Here is a 20,082-nt window from a genome sequence, read left to right as displayed (position 1 = left end):
CACCGCAATTTACACCCAAAATAGAGCTGGCAACTTTGTACACTTTTGACCTAGGGTGAAAAATCTCATCATATAAAAATTGAGGTTATGTAGAGGTATTAATAGCGCAGCCTGTTAATAAAGTTAATAACAACTAATTTGAGTTTAATAAATGTTTCACTTTGCGAGGCATTTTTAATAAATAACACGTTCAAATTTTAAATGCGAGTTTGGGTTTGCGTACTTTCAAGGACATTAAAAATGACAGGCGTTGGCTGGTATAACCAGTAGATATCTTTTTAAATTCACTAAATTTGGTAAAATTTTATTATTGCCGTTTCAGTTTAATAATTTTGAATTTCCTAATTTGACAATTTACCTTGACGCGGCAAATTGACAGATTCAAATTATTATGTTTCATTTCTAACAAATCAAACAAAATATGGATTTTGAAAGGTTTGCAAGGGTTTTACTCTTGATCCCCCAAAAAAGAAACGGTATTAAATCATTGCCAAAAACGATTACAATTAATTCCTGGCCTTGGGAAAGAAGAGCTCCCAAATATAAATTTTCATTTACCATAACCTCAATTTTTTGTTTGACATTTTTTTAATGTAATTAAGTTTGTGAGTGTTAAAAATAAAAAAATGTGTAAAGTTGAAGACGACAGCAAAATTACGACATCATTTTCCAAGCACCGAAAATTTAGTTACACTTGGTGAATAATGAAAGGCTGCCAAATAAGAGAGAATGTTGCAGCACGAATAAAGAACAAAATTTTACTTTCGAATTGGAATTCTTGCTAGTGTGATTGAGTAACACGATAAATTACTAAAGTCATTTTATTTTTTCAACGATTTAGCGTACATGACTGATTGCCAAGAACAATTTAAGAAAATATTGTTTTTGAGCAATTACCAAAGAGTAATGAGACTTTTTTGCGACCAAACAGTCCTAAAGTAGCCTCTTTTTAAGCCTATCCGTTGTTATTCTCCAAATAAACCCATAAAATAAAAAACTCCCTACTAGAATAAAGTACTACTTTGTAGCCAAATTGATTCAAACAAATTTTTCGTTTGTTTTCAGAGACTTGAAACCTGAAAATCTTCTGTTGGACAACCAAGGCTACGTGAAACTGGTGGACTTCGGCTTCGCCAAGAAGCTGCACAGCGGTAGAAAGACGTGGACGTTCTGCGGCACCCCCGAATACGTCGCCCCAGAAGTGATCCTGAACAAGGGCCATGACATCAGCGCCGACTACTGGTCGTTGGGCGTGCTGATGTTCGAGTTGTTGACAGGGACTCCCCCGTTCACGGGAGCCGACCCCATGAAGACGTACAACATCATCCTGAAGGGAATCGACGCCATCGACTTCCCGAGGAACATCACGAGGAACGCGATGGCCCTGATCAAGAAACTGTGCCGGGACAACCCGGCCGAGCGACTGGGCTACCAGAAGGGAGGCATCAGCGAGATCCAGAAGCACAAGTAAGGATGAGCGTAGAGGTGGCGAGAATAGAGTGACCGTGGTGTTGCAGGTGGTTCGACGGTTTCAACTGGGAAGGGCTGGTGAACAGGACTCTGACGCCGCCGATTTTGCCTCGAGTCAAGCACGAGACGGACACGAGCAACTTCGACGAGTATCCGGCGGACGCTGACGGTCCCCCGCCGGATGATGTGACGGGGTGGGACGCCGACTTCTAGCGAATTCTACTTTAGGTTTTTACGATTGGATATTCGAAAAGAGCTGTGTGGTAGTATTTCGATGACAAAGCAAGTGCCAATGTTGCAGCGGTTCAAACAGTAACATGACAATCATTCTGGTTCTGTTGCGACTGGACGTGGATGGCCCCCCGGCAAAAGCGCACTAGTGCCATTTTAATACGTTTTAAAAGCAATTCTATATAATTATATTTTTTTAAATTTACAATCCATGTTGTGACTGTTTTATATTTTAACAGAAAGTTACCCTACTTCATTATGTGTATATTTAAATAATTGTAAAGCAATACGTATAATAATGTAAAGTTTTTTATTGTATAAGTTTGTGAATATAAGATTTGAAAGGAGAATGGTGTGGTCATTTCGACACATCCATCAAGACCACTCAAATCTGCTGATTATCCTACAATGAAGCAAAAAAATGTATTCCTCTGAAGTTTTGCGTAAAATCAAAAAATTTTTTTTACTCTTCTGAACTCAATCCGGGGACATACTGTAGATATTTTTACAATACAGGTGATTCACGAGTAATGAAGAATTTAACGAAATGTGTGATGCAGCCAACATTACATTTGCACCTAGGTATTATGTGGATTTAAAACACGTAGCTACCGGATACTTCTGCATCAATGGAAAAATATGCGTTTTTTGAAAAACGTAAAAATACGTGAACAAATGGCATGGCAATTTCGACAGTAAATTGTGGACACGCCACTGTCTTGCTTTCATCGAAATCATAAAAGCAATAGTAAAGAAAAAGCGAACTTTCGCTTTTTACACGCTTCATACACTTTTTGTATGACAAAAAAGGATCTTTTTATCGGAGGTTGGGTTGGCATAGGTCAGTTATTAGTTGCAGCTCGACAAACGATGCACTGTTGCAGTGTATTTAATAATCCTGTATTTGTACTCGTACCTACGTTTTTTCGACACAATTCAGTGTCAATGTCAAAGTTGTTGCATCATAATCGTTTTCGTTGTAGCTTTTTTACCACTTTACTTTCATTTGCTCTTCATTTATAATACCACATTTTTTTAAAGGAGTTAATGATTTATTTTATTTTTGAATTAACTTAAGTACTTACATAACATTTTTGTCCTACAATACAAAAATTTCCGATAATAATGCGAAATCTGGAAAAATGCCCCGAATGCTTGCAGAGTTAATGTTAATGTTCCATTTTAATTTGTTATACCGTGAAATCATTTAAATTTATAATCAAAGTAGGTTATGACTTTTAAATTAGATTGGCAACACTGTTGAAAAAAGTGACGCTTCAAAATTCAATACAAAATATGAACACTTTGAACAATCAATATTATAAAAGTGTTTCTTGCGCTGGTACATAAATTCTTGATGCAAAAGATGATGGTGAGAGCCTACAGTCCCTCACTTGCACCTTTGTCACTATAGTTTATTTTTTAATCAAAGAACCACAACACCGCAATTTACACCCAAAATAAAGCTGACAACATTATACACTTTTGACCTATGCAGGGTGAAAAATTTTAATTTTAACCATCACGATCTTGATATTCATGTAAAGTGTAAATAAACCTTTAGGAACCGTAACCCCACTTTCGATTCATGTCATTTTGACATGCATATTGTTATTCTACCAATCAATTTAAACTGTTTAAAGCTCAGATATTCAAAAAATCCAACATGAGTGAACAAATTTAGAGCAATCGTACAGTTGCGGCCGTTGAAAACTCAGACACTTTGACAACGCCAAACTTTTGGCTTTGTAAATGGTTTTGAAAGTGACGTTTCTCAAAATGTCACTGAAACATTATCCACATTAATTTCTCTCGCAATGGCTCTTATCAGTGGCGGCTGGTCAGGGTAGGCAAGGTAGGCACCGCCTAACCTTCGAAATTTAGAAAAATAAAATTTTTATTTTAATACTGTTACGTATATTGTATTAATTTTAATTCTCATTTTCATCGGATCTTTTTGTAACTTTTATAATGAAGTGCGAAATAAGTCGTGGGCCATAGCTATCCATCTCACTGCTCTGCTCAGCCTTTAGTGGGTCGGCGACAATCTGGAAGTTCTAAGATTTGACTGATTTATTTTCCACTACGACAATTACAAAGCGAAAAGCTAAGCGATCTTGCGCGAAAGCAATGGTTGACGTGTTAAAATTCACAACAAAATAGAGGATTTCAGGCGATTTCCTCGTTTGCCTCCGCCGCTTTTCGTGACCACACGTGGAAAATGTATCATGCTCGGCTAATTTCAACTTTATGGCAAGTTTGCTTTAGTCAAGGTTGTTTGAGTGTTTAGCGGTAGTAGTTAAAACAGGAGATTTAGGTGATTCCTCAGAGGTCCTCAGGTGTTGAATTGCTTTGGCAGGTTTTGTTCAGGTCAGGTCAGGTTGGTATAATAAGTAGGTACTGTCCCTAAGTTTATAATAAAAGACAATAACAGGTTGACCGTTGGCTTTTCGGCGTTGGCGCCTAAACTAAATCAGGTCGATCTTTTAATATTACCTTACAGTATTTTTGATTATTTGGAGAGCTAATTAATACTTTCTCCCATTCTTATTTAATAAAATGGATGTCTATAACGACATTATATGCAGTTTGATAGAAACGCCGTTTTCACGGCGAAATGAACAAGAACGCAGGGAAATTCTTAGCATGAATCGCCCCACACCGAATATTAATGTTCTGTCTTCGGATAAAAAACAAAGTCAGGTATTTTCTCGGTCATTTAAAGTAAGTTGGTATGAAAATCATAATTGGTTGTGTGGAGTTTATTTAAAAAAGCTTTATTTTGCTGGCCGTGTTTACTTTTATCTACAGTAAAACAAAATGTTTGGGTTTGTAAGGGGTACCTATTCTGATTTAAATATCTGTCAACGAGCGTAAAAAAACATGAATCATCGAAAGAACATTTGACGAATATTTTAAGTCTCAAACGTTTGGAAAATAATACAACAACAATTAAAGATGCTCTCACTGAACATAGTGCTCTGTCGATTAAATTATACAATGAAGAAGTTAGGAAAAACCGAATTTTATTATCGTATTTAATTGACGTCACAGTTACTTGGGCGAAACAGGAGCTCGCTTTTCGAGGGCATGATGAAAAAGGCAGACGAATCATTTTGATATATAAAACCTAACAGGGACGGCTGGGTAATGACCCCCTAAAAAATAAAGGTTTTAAATAAAGAGCTAACAGTAACATTGGGGCGATCATTTTAATAAATAATTCTACAAAAATTTTGCTTGTGGCGCGTTACCCCCTCCCCCGCTGTCAGCGACTCGCCATTCTAACCTATTTTGTTTTTACTTTGCTGAGTACCCAGTCGCCTACCCAACACCAGATGCCACGAGCCGCCACTGGCTCTTATACTCACACCGTCCCTCAGTCAAACACATTTTTGCAAATCAGATAATTGCGGCATTTCAAAAGTTACGCGCGATTCTGACCTAATATGTCAAATACTGACACTGACTTTATAATCCTTGATGAAAATCCTGTTTACGCTAATCAAATTTCGGAATTCATACAGAGTGTTTAAATCTTTCCTGTCTGAAATTTCAACGGCCGCAATAACTGTACATTGGTAACCTGAGGTAAACGTTCTGTGTAGTAGAAAATAACAAAATCATTTCGAGTTTTGAAATTTACCACCCAAAAAAATACCAACCATAATCAAGACGGATGACAATAAAGTATGAATTACAATTTATTTTTTTTTGAAATGACAGAAATAGACGACTAAAATTTTTTGGCCGGCATAGTATCGTATGATCAAAAAGTCTTTGGATCTATCTATGAAATTATTTATTTCAATTATTTTTGATATTTACTTGACAACTTTCAAGTTAGCAGGTTATATTTCAAAATTTTTCAGACAACATAAATGGAAAATGGTAATTATAAATTATCCGCATCACGGCCTCCTAGATGTGACAAGAGACAAGTCTCTTATCCGGCCCTGCGCGTCAGCAAAATCTTTGTGATTTCGAAATGACATTTAACAGGAGCACCTAAGCTCCTTCTTTTCAAACAAAGTTAAAAGCACAAGAATGTGTAATATTGGTTGCATACTTTATACTCAAATCCATCAAATCAAGCAATTAAACATTTGTCAACCGTTGCAGTACCTCTTTTATTAAATTTTACATTGTGTAGTTTCCGTTGTACTTGTTTTCTAATTGCATAAATATCAAAAAAATCTCAAAAAAATAAATGCTAAATAAATGTCAAAAAAATAAATGCTAGTAGTCAACCAACCATGCTCCGTACCGCAGCTCACCCTAGAAAACAAAAATAATGCCTTGAACTATGAATGCGACTAAAAGTCTATTGTTATATCTAGGAGGCCGTGATCCGTACTATTTCTGGCAAAAAAAGTGGGACATCAACGTCATTTTCTTGACTTTTAATGTAAAATAACCCTTACCTGATTCTAACCCTACTTTGAATTGATTGACGTTGTCATTAAGTATCGTAGGTTGTAGGGAATGATTGTAAGTAAGCACGTAGTGAATATTTATTTAATGCAAAGTTCCAATCAAAATCTACCTTTCCCAAAAGAAGAGGGCATTTGGAAAATAAATTTTTAAACTGTCAGCTGGAATAGTATAAAAAAAAATGACAATAAAGCTTGAAGTACATCGAATTTTTCAAAACTGACAGAAATTTGATGTCGCACTTTTTTTGCCCGCAATAGTACTATTGCGATCAAAAAATTTTAGACACTAATGTCATCGTGCTGTCATACATTCTAAAACGACCCTTATATATTAATAACCTCAATTTTGATTGTGTCAATTTTGAAAATGTGAATGTCAGATTTACCGAGAAAATATTCAAAAAGTTGTAAAAATCAGACAAACGGAATAGAACGTGGTTTTAATTAATAAAAAATATAAAACAAATACCCAAATGTACTCGCATATTTAAAAAAATATATATTTTAAACCGGTGTCAAATTGACAACAATTTCATCTTTCATGTGATAGTTTCAATAAAGCATGATTTAGAGTAATTTTTTTAATGTGACAGAAGTTTGATGTCCAAAATTTTATGATCGTAATAGTACATATTTACAATAAAAACTACGGGCAGTAGAAGTAAATAATTCTATAGATGGTTTTTGCATTTCACTGCTATCGCGATCCAAAGATTTTTTGATCACCTGACGCATTTTTCACCAAACAGTGTTGAGGGTTGTATTTCTAACGTAGAATGCAATGTTGGTGGAAATTTAAAATTGAGACAGACTCACGGATGTTTATGGTATCATAGAGATATCAGTGGACAAACTATGTTTTTGAATTATTCAACATAATTATTTTTCCGTATTAAAATAACATTTAATTTCACAATTAAAACAGTTGTTCGCAAAATTCATTCCGGGTGACACCTGATGATGATGATGTGATTGATGATGCACTTTACTTCACTTTAGAAAACGTGTATTTATACTGTTGGCATTTGTATTGTAAGAAAAAATAAAAAACAGTTAATATTTATCAATCATTCTCTAATAAACATTTCATTTTTTTTCATCATCACTATCCTTTCTTCTTCCTCGTCGTCCCAAACAGGCTTCTTTCTTTTCAATGTATTTTTTTTATCGATGTTGGATAGGTTGCGGTTGGATTGGTTTTGGCTCGGATCATGCACTCTGCTTGTAGTTGTATTGTAAAAATTATCGGCTATAATAAGTCTTTAGTTTTTCCTTACATAAATTCCTTGGCATCTTGAAGAAGAAGCTCCTTTAAACCCTCTTCATCATCATCATTATCTGTTTTTATCTGCTGCTGACGCTGATCTTCAACGTTCTTAGCTGCAACGTTAAATTTGTACCTTCTCACCACCCGTTCCAAGATCTTGAATTCTCCATCATTTTCAAGGTGTGTCCGGATGTAGCGGATTGGTAGATTTCCGAATTTTTTCTTTAGGGTAATCTCCTTGGGGGAATAAGTAAGGGAAATAAAAATTGCATTTCTGTTTCCGCTGATCTCCTTGACTCCATACCTAGTTAAGAAATAAAACGTAAAATAATGTAAAGAAAACAACAAAAGAAACAAACAAAAAAACTTACTGAAAAAGTTGTCGCATTACAACCTTTGCCTTTTTCATAGGAAAGTTCACTGTATCTTCAGTAAACACTAAAATTGTGCATGGTACATTAGCCATTTCTTCCCGTTGTTGTTGCTGCTGTTGCAGGAAATTTTGATGTGAAAATTAAATCATTTCGCCCAGTATTTATAAGCCTAATTTTAAAAAATAAATTTTTTAAATAATGAACGGAATATTTATTTTTGCACAAAATGCAGATTAGTGCACAATATTGTGGCGATTTCATTATCTTTGACCTTTTGGGTTGAAGAACAGGTCAGCACGTGGAAGATAAATACTTATCTACGCATCAAATGAGTCAGCATAATTTATCACAAAGAATTTTATCAAATATCTCTGAGCCGCTTGCACCATTCGTCAGTTTGGGATGGTCTTCTTTAACTTTTATCAATCCTCCTGTTTTAAACACTTTGTTGAAAGTTTTACAGTTGGTTGAAGTCAAAAGCACAACCGAGATAAATAAGACTTGTAAAAGAACCCTCTGCATTTACTAATGGAAAAATCGAATAGTCACCTGTCAAAATAAATGTCCAGTTTGTCAAAACAACTTATTCGTAATGAAACAGTCTCAAAATTTATGTTGGAGCAACGACTTCGCCATCAGCGACTTGGTGCTGAATCGAAAAGATAAGAGATCCGGTAAAAGGCCCCCACCTTCGAGAAACCCCTTTCTAAATTTCTTGCGTGACTTTAGAAAATGCAATCGCAACCTGGGCGGTAGCCAGCTGATGAAAATGGGTGCGGAGCTTTGGCGTCGAATGAACGAAGCCCAAAAACTGTTGTATTTCGAGTTGGCCAAGAACGCACCGAAGAAGCAGCAGCAACGAGGCAGGAAGCGCAAAAAGCGAAGGAGAAAGAGGAGGGTCAGGTTCGAAGACGAGAGTTCTTCCAGGCACTCTACGCCCGCTTCTGATTGAGTGATATTTGTAGCAATACATGACGAAAATAAATTTATCGTATCTGAACATACTGTAATGTTAACTTGGATTTTCTAATACATATCTGGAGATTTGTCCAACTATTTATGACGCTTCCTACGAGTCAGCCAGATTATTTTCTGTTTCTGTTGACAGTGACAACCCCTTTCAGTCTTCTAGTTCTGACATTTATTCAATAAATAAAGTTAATTGTCTAGAAAATATGGATTTCAAAAGTAATCGTTTATTTAACACAGTTAACAGTGTAGATTCTGATGTGAAATAAATTGCAGAAATTAGTTCTATGGTCGTACGTGTTAAATTAATTTGAAATGTCAATTATTACTTGGCCATCAGTGTCAAGCACTGATGTCTATGGTGTACCATAGAGATCAGTGGTGTGAAGCCGCCAGCAACCGGAAGTTACTCCATTTGTACCATTTAAAAATTGTAATTGTGTTAAATTGTAAATTGACAGTTGTAATTAGAGCATATTGGCCAACTGACAGCTATCCTAAAATTTATAAACAAAAAAACCTTTGTTTTTTTTCTTTCGCCCTTTGCTGAAAACAAACATGTTCAATTATGTGCCGATTAAACAGATCTGGTTCCAATTAGTGCATTTTCAATGAGGTCAATGACTTGACAAATGTCATTAATGTCAAACGGCGGGAAATTTAAACTTCACACCGTTCAAATGGTTTATGTTTTTTCAACGCTTTCCCAGCCCAGGTTTTCATTTGAACTCATGACATATTTAGTAATTTTGCATTTATAAAATAGTACAAATAGTGCAAATTATATTTGTTCTTTCACGTTATACGTCGGGAGTCAAGGTTCACATAAAATAACATGCTTCGATATATTGAGAATGATTAATCCATGAAATTATTTTTAATGATAAACAATATCATCTGTTTTGATAAATATTTTGTCGGAAATCATAAGTCATAAAGTCATCTTCAGGGTATCTGTCGTTATTGCAATCATCAGTACTCTCAACACTTGTTCACTAAAAATGTATTTAAGACTAATTCCAGTGTTAGTTGTTATTTTCATTGAAGTGAAAGGGTTGGAGGAAATATATAATGATGAAGTAAGTAAATAAAACATAATCTCTTGCGACACTTCGTTATAATAAAGAAAATTCTATTTTTAATGCTGCCAATTCATGTTAATCAAACTGATTTTTACTTTCTATTGTTTTCAGTTTCACAACTTTCGTAGAATTTTGTTTTATCAATTAATTATTGTGTCTAGGGTATCACAAGAGATTTATGTAAATTGATTACGTTAAAAGAAATATGTATGTAACAAGAATAAGTCCATTGAAAGAACAAAATATCTAATTGTTAGCAAAAACTGAATGTACCTAAATTTTATGATTGCCGCTCCATATGAAAATGATCAAAATTATGTGAATAAGTGAATACACATCGTTCACACAATTGACACTATTGACAGTTCACGCCACATTAGTGAAATCTTTGTCTAGAGCGGCAAAAATTTAATAACATGGGCATGGCTTGCTTCGACTATAATCATTTATGATGACCTTGTATGTATCGGGCCTTCAAATAAATATATATTTAGAGTGGGCGTAGGAGACATTCTAATTCTTTTAACAGTGTAAAGTAATTTTTGTAGGTAACCAATTATTCTCCAGAGTTGCATAATATGCATAGTAAGCTTTTTCCCAATTTCATATTGTCATATGCCGTGGAGGGAGAATAGGGAGAATGCACTACAAAAATTAAAAATATTTTCTAACCTAATTTTATTTCGTTAAAATGTCAGGCGTTTCTTGTGTCATTTTCTACGCTGGAAAAATGTTGCAAACACTTGAATTTCCATAGGTTGCTCTAAATATAAATTTATTTGAAGGCCCGTTATAATTAAAAGATTTCGTTAGTGTTAAAAAATATTGTTTTTCTGAGGTTCATTTAGGTCAGAGCTAGGGAAGGTTCTAAAGTAATCAAATGTAGATGTTTTTCAAAGTTTTATTAAAATACACTTCAGTATTTTGATACTCACACGTGACATTTTTTTCAGTTTGTTGTAGTCTCTACTAGTCGCCCTTTTAGCCTCCAAGAACTCGCCCAGCAACTACACAAACATGAAAAACGTTTAGAGAAACTTGAAGATACCCCAAAGCACACAAAATCCCTTCCAAAAAATTGCAAGGAAGTGCAAGAAAGGGGTAACAAACTGTCGGGGATTTACCGGATAAAACCGGAACAGTCCCCGGAAGCTTTCATGGTCGTGTGCGACATGGAAACCAGAGGGGGAGGTTGGACCTACTTCCTTAACAGACACGACGGATCTCAAGATTTTTACTTGAAATGGCCACAATACAAAAACGGATTTGGAAACCTCGCTGGGGAGTTTTGGCTCGGCTTAGACCACTTGCACTACTTGACAGGTAGGAACCGAAAATCCACAAATTTCAATCAAAAATCTACTTGATTATCTATTGAGCAGGTCACGAAGTTAACGAATTATTAATTCAACTGGTTGATTTCAACATGACGAAAGCTCACGCCCATTATAGTTTCTTCAGCGTGGCCAGCGAAAATGAGGGATACGCTTTAAAAGTGTTGAGTGGGTACAGTGGTGATGCTGGAGACTCGTTTTCGTACAATGGTGGTGCCATGTTCAGTACACAAGACACGGATCATGATCAAGACAGTGGCAACTGCGCTACATTCCACGGTGAGGATTGTATTGAGTACTGAGAGTGTCTTTTCAAGAACTTCTCGTAATGGAGGGCGTCTTGTTATTAAAAAATATTTTATAGGTGGAGCATGGTGGTACAAAAGTTGTATGCACGTTCATTTAACTGGAAAATACTTAAACGGAACTGTACCTGCCTCCAAAAAGTACAAAGGGATGTATTGGGACACATTTCGGGGACCTTTGTATAGTCTCAAGAAAGTGAGGATGATGGTTAAACCGCGAGATGATACTAGTCTGCCTTTTTTACTACACTAGAACAGTAGACACCACAGCAATACTGACAACTTGTAGTAAACAGAAAAACTGTCATTTTTTTTTTAACTAAACTACGTGAATATACAATACGGATTTTGTCATTCGTTCTATACAGGGTGTTATTGAAAGTTGTACAGATAGTTTAACCACGAGCTACTGCCTTCATGTAGAACTCGGAAAAATATCTAAAAAATTCTATGTCAAAAAATAAAATGACATTTATTTTTTGAGCTACAATTTTTTTTAATTGCTTCTACGTTGTCAAACAACCTCCTAGATAAAATTTCGGCACATTTTAAAATTACACCCTGTATATCATATTTTATAAAACGTACACCAATGCGGTTTGCTTGTTTGAAAGCATATTTCCTATAGGTTACTTCGGATTGGCGTACATTTTATAAAACATCATATACAGGGTCTATTTTTAAAATGTGCCGAAATTTTACCTACGAGGTTGTAGGACAACGTAGAAAACTAAAAGCAATTTAAAAAAATTGTAGCTCAAAAAATACATGTCATTTTATTTTTTGACAGAATTTTTTAGATATTTTTTCCGAGTTCTACATGAAGCCAGTAGCTCGTGGTTAAAATATCTGTACAACTTTCAATAACATCCTGTATACTGCTGCCTACGCCGACAGTGTGTTCAAGGGGATATGCCTATTGGAAAGCATTTCGGGGATCTTCTTACACTTAGTCTAAAGAAAGACAAAATTATTGTTAAACCACGGAATAACAGTGGTTCTCCTTTCTTAATGTTAATGCAAGAAAACTATAGACATAAAGTATTGACAAATTCTTCTTCTTCTTCTTTTTTGGTAGGCTTAGAGCCTGTTCATTCCAACGATGCCTTCCATCTTTTTCTTGGTCTTGCCGGTGATATTTTAGTACAGTCAAATGCAAAATATTTTGGTCGTCAATGTCATTTTTTGATAAACTTTGAAATACTCAATTGTAAATCGATCTTAACCTTTACATTATTTATTTGACGTTAATTGTAAGATTGGTGAGGCGATGTCTGGCTCATGATGCTACTAATTGACGTTTACATTATTTTTGACGTTTTGATGACAATAAGCCTTGATTACACAGTGTAAATTACAAAATTCAGACATAAACGAATAATTTTTTAGTGACGTTGACGACCAAAATGTTTTGCATTCTACTCTATTAAGCTTTCTATTGTCTGAATGTTTCTTTTAGAATCTGGTAAGTCAAAATCGCGGAAGAATTTTTCTGGCAACAATTTCATCCTAGAGTTCCAAATAAACTTGACGCATGATTATTTGTCTTATTTGTTTTGACCGTTGCTATAAGTATTGACAGATTTCATTGAATTTTTCTCAGAATGTTAATTTAGATCAGATCGATTAAAATAATTATCACAATGACAAATTAAAATATATATTATAGTCTTCAAGGATTCATAATTATTACAAACTATGGCCACACAATGTCCTCTATCCACTTAATGAAATATGAAACTCTTGTGTATATTCCTGGATTACCAAGACAAAACTTACTGCTTGATGTTATCCCAATAATATCATACATGCATTTTATTTCATCCCCAACGTGATATATTTGTAACGGTCCTCCAGAATCACCCTGAAATAAGTGCGATCTGTCATTATTAAAAGTATTATCATATATTGTCGCGAGCAAAACTTTCTGGTCGTCAATGTCATTTTAAAATTTTGTTAGGTTGTCACAAATTAAAAAAAAGCCCTGTCTGATTATGCCCATGTCAAAAAATGAGAAAAAAAATGATAATTCATGTCATACAACATGATGATAGGTTATGATATTTACGACTGTTTTACAATGGAGCATTTTCCGTTGCGTCAAAGCATGATTTTGACAATTTTTTTTTGCTCGCGACAGTAAATCTCGGAGTGGATTGGGGACTTGTCGTTAAATTGGCACTACTAGCAAAAGTAACTAGGCGCGCCAATAAGGTATTATTTGGAATTTATGACAGATCTGACTAACGTAAAGTCCATTCAAAATTCAAAAAACCACCACCTGTTGCTTTAGGTTGGTAAAATTTAAAAAACCCTAGGTAGTTATTTTTTCTTGCAATGTTTGTAACTATAAATTTTCATTCAAATTGTTTTATTATTGCTCAGTACGATTCAGTTATTTATTAATTTTTATTATTTTTGCTCAAACATGCCCAGAAAAACAAGACACTTAATAAATACTTAACCTCAAAATTACAATTCTCACCAAATTTTACACTAGACAGCGTTGCCGATAGCAATTATCCAGGAAAGTGCGACGTTGCTGGTTTTTTTTATTTTTGAATGGACTATACAGTTCAATCATAAGTTTTAAGCGACGTTGAGTTTGACAATCCGCATCCAAAACGTTTTGACTATAGTTGAGAGTCTGCTTCATTAAATTACTTGCACAAGCACACCATAACCTTATCTACCGTTTCTTATTCCCAGTCAGATAACTAAGAACCAACTTCCCTTCATGAGTTTACATTATTACTACTGTCAATAACTGTCATCTTACCTGACAAGTGTCTTTAACTTCTTCACTGTTTGAACCGGCACAAACTTGAGTACTGTCATTAATACCATTTTTAAGTCGGTGGTCAATAGGGTTGGTATATGATGAATTGCATGTATCACTGTCAACCAACTGCAGTGTTACTTTCCGTAGGTCGTCACTCGGTATGCCCTCGCGATCTGTTGTGTCCCCCCATCCGGTGGCAATAGCATTTGCAGCTGGTATTTTGGCATCCGTGGAAAGACATGCTGGTCTTGCATATGAATTCAATCGTGCTGGTTTTTCTAACTTAATCAGTCCTATGTCGTTGTAGACGGAAGAAAGATTGTATGAAGGATGAGGGATAAAATTTGCTATCTTCAATACTTGTTTAAAAGTGGAATTGTCGAAGATATTCATAACACCGATTCGCACATATTTGGCCTCGTTACTAAAATAATTAAATTTGTTTAAAATAACGTGGAGGTAATTTTAAATTTTAAATAAAATCCAGAGTGTTTTTAAGCAGTCATACAGCTAAAGTAATCCAGGATGGGTCTGGTGAAGAAGGGTTTCCGAAGAATGGTGGCAGGGCTGACCTGACCTGACCTGGCATTCCTCCCTATCTGTCGAAAAAACCCATACAAGGTTCGGGATTCGAACCGGGCACGTCCACAAATTTCTGAAGTTCTTACACGCGGGGTTATGAATAAATTAATTCCGCGAACTTTGATTGGTTCGCTGCGATTGAGGGCGGGGCCTCGAGGCTCACGGTAAAAATAGAAAGACAACAGTGCTTGCGGGGTGTGATTTTTTTTGTTTTTTACTAAAGGAACAAAACGTGAACTGTGTGCTTAATCCAATATTGGATGGCAAGAGTGTTGACAACTTTGACGATATAAATGTTAGTAGCGCACACAATAAAAACTTCGTAGTTTGTTGCTTGTTGTTCCTCACGAAACTAGTTGCTACTTGCTAAACAATACGTCTTGCTTTTCGTTTTATTAACAAGAATTACACCATCTTACTTACTATTGGCTGTGAAAGAAGCAATGTGCCGCTGTTAGAACATACTGTTCGCTTAATATGGTTCCTCCGCACAACCATTTTATTTCATGTGAATCTGTTTCAAATCCTATAGCTGCCTGCGAGGTAAAAAATATTGCACAGATTGCTACAGTACTTTGCTACTTGCTTGGTACCATGTGAGGAAATTCTTTTCTCGTGGCTACTTTTCCCCCAACAATAAGTGGAACAACGTTATGACCACATTCATTTTTTTTGCGTTTAGGTGGGTGCACCATCAAAACTGGTACTCTAACAGTCTCAAAAACATATCGGGAGTACTCTTTACATTCTAAAAACAGGCAACACTTAGTGGATAACAATGTTTTCTTTCACCTTCCTTGACGAACTTTTTTTACTTATTTCCCCTGGGTTTCTTGTTGGACAACAAACTATTTCCAAATTTCCTAGAAAACCACATCTTTGAGGATAACGATGATGATCATGCAATTGCTTTTTCGCATATTCACAGTCTTTGAATAATTTGCAAATTCCTGGAGATTCCGACGATCTTACTATGCAAGGATCTCCTGAAACATAAACAGGTACATTATCTTTACCCTTTTTATAAATATTTTAGTTTTTTTATGTCATAAATCTAAATGAAACTATAAATCTTACCCACAAATCGGTGACTGTACACAAACTTGAGTACTAAAAAGAAAAATATAACTGTAAATGTTAGAAATGACATTTTGATCTGGATTTCTTTAATAATCCGAGTCTGTTCGAAGTTCAATTTTGATATCATAATTTACAAACATCTTTTGCAAAGGTCATATCGTTTCGTTACTATTTTTTGCGTATCTGGTATCGTACAGTTTTCATAATAATTCAAATAAAGTCATCTTTCTTTTTAAATAGTGCTTAATATCATGCGTTCAAATGAAAACCCGGGCTGAGTGGGCGTTGAAAAAGTAAACCATTTGGAACAGTGTAAAGTTTGAATTTCCGCCGTTTGACACAAATGACATTTATTTATGTTTGAACATGTTTGTTTAATACCAAACCAATAACCCCTTTGCGAAAAAGCTGAATAGTAACACAAAAGGAGAAGAAAGTAGGAAAATTCTTGTCGAAGCGATTGCTTAGCGATAATTTAACAAAATATTTTCAACTTTTTATATCCGGGAAAAACCCGATAATCTATTTTAACCCTTGAACTGGCAGGTTTATGTTTTTAGTCACATTGTTTTCTTTTTGCAGGAAGAGATAATAAGGTTCTTCTAAATGTTTTGCGTATAAATAAAACGTATCAAGAAATAAATGCTTTAGAAGATAAGATAGACAAGAAGATTTGTTATACCAGAACCGCAACGTCCAACTATAAATCAATGTAAATTATTATCGATTATATTGATATTATTTTCATCTGCTTTACTAAAACGAATAGGCAAGGATTCAGTATGGGGAGCACCTTAGTGAGTCATTTATTTATAATAATTCAGGTCAAAAAACCCACTGATCTCTATGGTGTACCATAGAGATCAGTGAAAAAACCTCTCATGAGTTGGTAACAACGCTAAATAACCAACATGAGTCACTAACTATGGCTATAATAGGCAACCAATGAAACGAGTGACATAGCAAGTATTATTCTGAGTACGATTCAAAGTAAGACAGACGTTTCGATGAAAGAAAAGATGAGGTAGCATTCTTGGTTTGTTTTCTTTTTGATCACTTTGTACAAAGACTGTTTGAGTTTATGATGCTTGATTTTATTTTAAAATTGTACAGTTAGGGACACTTCAAAAAATTGCGATGTAAATCACTCTTTATTGTCAACGTTTCATTCAAACGTCAAATTTGGAAATTTATTTTCTGTTCTATTTTACATTTTTTGACGATATATTGACAGTGATGCCCAAAATTCCGTGTCTCGAACTGTACAAGTGTAACTTCCGGGTGTTGACGGCTTGACACCGACAGCCACATCATTGACAAGTAACATTTGACATATCAAATTAAAGCGCTGGATATTTCATATTATGTAATTTATTTAAAATGATTTTCACGTAATAACACGATATTTTCATTGGAATAGCATATTTTCGAAGCCGCATTTACAATCCAATTACTGGTTGGCAGTACTGCCACCTTGGCGCGCTGATAGTTTGAAAGAAAAAAAAATTCTCTGGTGGCCTTGGCGTTGTCTTAAATTTATCCTGCGAAGAGGATGATGCCTGAGGGTGGCTAACAGGGTTTTACATTATTAAAAAAAAAAAACAGTTTATTTGTTGTTGTTTAACAATATCAATTGTTAAGAGTGAAATAGGGTGGTATTTTTACGTTTTAGTGCCCGCGTATTTTAAACAGCAGCTTTCAATTGGCTTTTTCAAAACGTATGCATGACGAGTTCTTGTGTAAATTGGGGTTTTTTGGCACGAACGGACCAGTATAAAACGCGAGTGAAACGAGCGTTTTAAAGGCCCACGAGTGCCAAAAAAGCCCAATTGACACACGAACGAGTTGAATACAACGTTTTTTTGTTCGACGAGCCCCTTAAAGGCTCCAAATCGCTTAAAATCTTTAAAATTAGCTTGACGTTTCGTTTTGACAAGTTGTCACATTTATCAAAATCCGTTCATATAGGAGAAAATTCTCAAATTCTGACAGTGTCGAACAAAAAAAACATTAATTACACATTTGGATTTTGACGTGACAGAAAAGTGATGCTCTGCTTCAGCGTGTATCGTTCTGCGATCTGCACACGACCTTATAAATTAAATAGTCGATAGTTCGAGACTCTTGGCACTCTCCGGCATGTTCAAAAGTGTAGTTTGAGTGATCCCCGCAGAGCGCTAGTGTACGGGCGCTTGTTGGGGATATTACTCATCTTAAGTTTTTGTCATCGAGAATTTCTCTTGTTCAAATGACATTTTAAACTCTGTTTTTTGCTCTTTTGAAATTAAATTCGTGACTCTTTTCCTTATTATTCGTTGTTTTTCTGTTTAGTGTTATTATTGTTGTTTATTATATTGTGCATTGATTATTATTTAAGCGTGAAGCGCCCGTTTTGTGGTGCCGTCATCGTCGGAAATTGGCTCTTTCTCGGACACCTTCTAAATAGTCGAGACTCTTGGCGTGGTTCTGAATCTGAACTCAAATAGCCCATTCGCCACCGCCAAACGGGTCACAAGTGGATACTGCATAATGGTATTTTGGTCAAATGAACAGGCCTGTTATAATACGGGCAGGTCGTGGTTCTGCGCAACTAACGCCACATCTCTTTTTTTATTACACTTGTTCATTGTCCAGTTTTTAGTCGACTATAATTATATAACTGTACATAACTGCTGTTTTAATTTACATAAAAAGAAATTCCACTGAAGGTCAAACATCAAAATTACAAATAAAAAACCCACAATTTTTGTACAAATTATTTATTCCTTTTCTTTTATTTTGCGCTTTATTCTCTTTACAATAACTTTACCCTTTGGTGTTACTCGCGCCTTACTATGGAGCCTGGTACTTAAATCACCAGAAACTGTATCAATAATTTTTTGTTTCTTAACTTGGGGCAGCACCACCTCATTCTGATTTTCTAAAATAAAAAAATGTTAATTGCTGACTTAACACAAAAACTACTTTATACTCACTCAGTGTTGTATAAATTGGAATTGATATCCCTCTATAAGAATACATATTTATACTTCTGACATTCTCGAAACCTCCCGGAAAGTCTTTCTCCAATCCTTCAAGAACACTAAATACATTTTCTGCTAAATCTGCCAGCTCCATTTTACTGTGACCTATCTGCACTGTAAAACTGTCACCATTTGGGTGCAAATGTAACAACGTTTTACACAATGCCTGTTCGATGTGCTCTTTCAGCTTTGTCACTTGTAGTTTGATAGAAGTTGGGACTTTTCGCTTCTTGTAAAATATCTTGCCACATTTCTTCACTGTTTTGCCACTGATCCGCCCGTCGACTAGAAACGCGTCGTATAATTCTACGAGCCGCCTCTTCAACTCGAAAGTTTCGTATTCGGTGCGAAACTCGTGGAACGTCATAATTTTTTTGATATTTTCCACGCCTTTTCGACGCAGCAATTCTTCATAATGGACCAAGTGCTCGTCGTGGTTTTTGTTTGCGATTCCTTTCACGTCCGGCACTATTAAGCAAACGTCACTGTCGGGTGTTAGCGTGGAGTGCTTCAACGAAATTCGAACGATCTTTGAGTGACCTGTGGGTATCTTGACGCTGTTTATTTGCAGAAACAACGGGAACTGCTCGTCCTCGAACAGTCGGTTTTTGAGTTTGGGGTTTTCTGTAGTAAACGTAATCAACCCTTGCACAGCGGTTTTCACACTTTTCGAATTCACGCGGAATTTTGTTCCCGGGGGTTTGATTTTCTTGACACGCAACTTGGGGTCAACGGCTTTTATCACCGTCTCTGCTTTTTGTATCTTGGGAGTAATCGCTCTTTTCATCTTCTTTGTCCGTTTTTAAAACACAATACACCTTGTTTTTTTCACCACGTGCTAAGTGCAAGTCGTGCAACTCGTTGATATTTTTGAGGTTATGTGTATTAGCAGATTTCTAATTTCTATAGTTGCGTTGCCAACCTTGTAAACAAGACACCAAATTCCACCAACTCTGCGAAATGTTTCGTAAATTCTTCAAAACATCGTTAAAAATTACAATTAAATATAATTTGAACCCTAAAATTCATACCCGCTCATGTGTTTACATATTCATTGATAACGAAGCACGAAAAAAAAAAAATACTCGATTAAAATAGTCGAACGAAAAACAGTAAAAACTGTTTGTATCAGAACAGCGATCGTTCT

The 20,082-nt window shown here is 35.4% G+C and overlaps 4 protein-coding genes and 1 long non-coding RNA gene across 12 annotated transcripts in view; 2 read left to right on the top strand and 3 right to left on the bottom strand.

The window, feature by feature from the left end:
- The window catches only part of for (cGMP-dependent protein kinase for), a 98,024-nt gene extending 95,973 nt beyond the window's left edge, over positions 1–2,051 (top strand). For all 6 annotated transcript variants that reach the window (XM_069058762.1, XM_069058760.1, XM_069058763.1 and 3 more), the window contains 2 exons: positions 1,066–1,467; positions 1,518–2,051. In XM_069058762.1, the coding sequence (XP_068914863.1) occupies positions 1,066–1,467; positions 1,518–1,683 (568 nt within the window). In that variant the 3' untranslated portion in view covers positions 1,684–2,051. The remainder of the gene's footprint in view (positions 1–1,065; positions 1,468–1,517) is intronic.
- Positions 2,052–7,194: 5,143 nt separating this feature from the next.
- LOC138138752 (uncharacterized) lies at positions 7,195–7,931 on the bottom strand. Its single transcript, XR_011162097.1, has 3 exons — positions 7,776–7,931; positions 7,415–7,708; positions 7,195–7,355 (listed from the first exon to the last, which is right to left on the bottom strand). It is a non-coding gene; the product is annotated as an uncharacterized lncRNA (long non-coding RNA).
- A 1,737-nt stretch (positions 7,932–9,668) lies between these two features.
- LOC138138751 (angiopoietin-related protein 1-like) lies at positions 9,669–13,144 on the top strand. Its single transcript, XM_069058758.1, has 4 exons — positions 9,669–9,826; positions 10,783–11,152; positions 11,212–11,442; positions 11,528–13,144. Exons 1-4 carry the CDS (start codon positions 9,749–9,751, stop codon positions 11,719–11,721), a joined length of 873 nt encoding a protein of 290 aa, XP_068914859.1. The 5' UTR covers positions 9,669–9,748; the 3' UTR covers positions 11,722–13,144.
- Positions 13,115–16,296, bottom strand: LOC138138749 (trypsin-3-like). Of its 3 annotated transcripts, none has more exons than XM_069058755.1 (6): positions 15,910–16,287; positions 15,639–15,818; positions 15,426–15,580; positions 15,256–15,368; positions 14,248–14,674; positions 13,115–13,332 (listed from the first exon to the last, which is right to left on the bottom strand). In XM_069058755.1, exons 1-6 carry the CDS (start codon positions 16,037–16,039, stop codon positions 13,165–13,167), a joined length of 1,173 nt encoding a protein of 390 aa, XP_068914856.1. In that variant the 5' UTR covers positions 16,040–16,287; the 3' UTR covers positions 13,115–13,164. The 3 variants fall into 3 exon arrangements, with proteins under 3 accessions (XP_068914856.1, XP_068914857.1, XP_068914858.1); XM_069058756.1 differs by lacking the exon at positions 13,115–13,332 and adding an exon at positions 13,604–14,185 and having other exon boundaries at positions 15,910–16,296; XM_069058757.1 differs by lacking the exons at positions 13,115–13,332; positions 14,248–14,674 and adding an exon at positions 15,018–15,198 and having other exon boundaries at positions 15,910–16,295.
- A 2,361-nt stretch (positions 16,297–18,657) lies between these two features.
- LOC138138551 (ribosomal L1 domain-containing protein 1-like) lies at positions 18,658–19,804 on the bottom strand. Its single transcript, XM_069058536.1, has 2 exons — positions 18,888–19,804; positions 18,658–18,832 (listed from the first exon to the last, which is right to left on the bottom strand). Exons 1-2 carry the CDS (start codon positions 19,720–19,722, stop codon positions 18,672–18,674), a joined length of 996 nt encoding a protein of 331 aa, XP_068914637.1. The 5' UTR covers positions 19,723–19,804; the 3' UTR covers positions 18,658–18,671.
- Between the last annotated feature and the right edge of the window lie 278 nt (positions 19,805–20,082).

The sequence above is a fragment of the Tenebrio molitor genome, chromosome 9 (genome assembly GCF_963966145.1).
Source record: "Tenebrio molitor chromosome 9, icTenMoli1.1, whole genome shotgun sequence".
NCBI lineage: Eukaryota > Metazoa > Arthropoda > Insecta > Coleoptera > Tenebrionidae > Tenebrio > Tenebrio molitor.
This window is presented reverse-complemented; position numbering and strand designations above follow the sequence as displayed.

Excerpts from the sequence above, each read along its gene's own strand:
- LOC138138751 (XM_069058758.1), top strand. The coding sequence starts at position 9,749 with ATGTATTTAAGACTAATTCCAGTGTTAGTTGTTATTTTCATTGAAGTG. Across the intron at positions 11,153-11,211 it reads CCACTTGCACTACTTGACAG|GTCACGAAGTTAACGAATTA; the intron begins GTAGGAACCGAA and ends TCTATTGAGCAG. Across the intron at positions 11,443-11,527 it reads CAACTGCGCTACATTCCACG|GTGGAGCATGGTGGTACAAA; the intron begins GTGAGGATTGTA and ends AATATTTTATAG.
- LOC138138551 (XM_069058536.1), bottom strand. The coding sequence starts at position 19,722 with ATGAAAAGAGCGATTACTCCCAAGATACAAAAAGCAGAGACGGTGATA. Across the intron at positions 18,833-18,887 it reads TCCAATTTATACAACACTGA|AAAATCAGAATGAGGTGGTG; the intron begins GTGAGTATAAAG and ends TTTTTATTTTAG.
- LOC138138749 (XM_069058755.1), bottom strand. The coding sequence starts at position 16,039 with ATGATATCAAAATTGAACTTCGAACAGACTCGGATTATTAAAGAAATC. Across the intron at positions 15,581-15,638 it reads AGGGGAAATAAGTAAAAAAA|AATGTAAAGAGTACTCCCGA; the intron begins GTTCGTCAAGGA and ends GCCTGTTTTTAG. Across the intron at positions 14,675-15,255 it reads TGCTTCTTTCACAGCCAATA|TAACGAGGCCAAATATGTGC; the intron begins GTAAGTAAGATG and ends TAATTATTTTAG.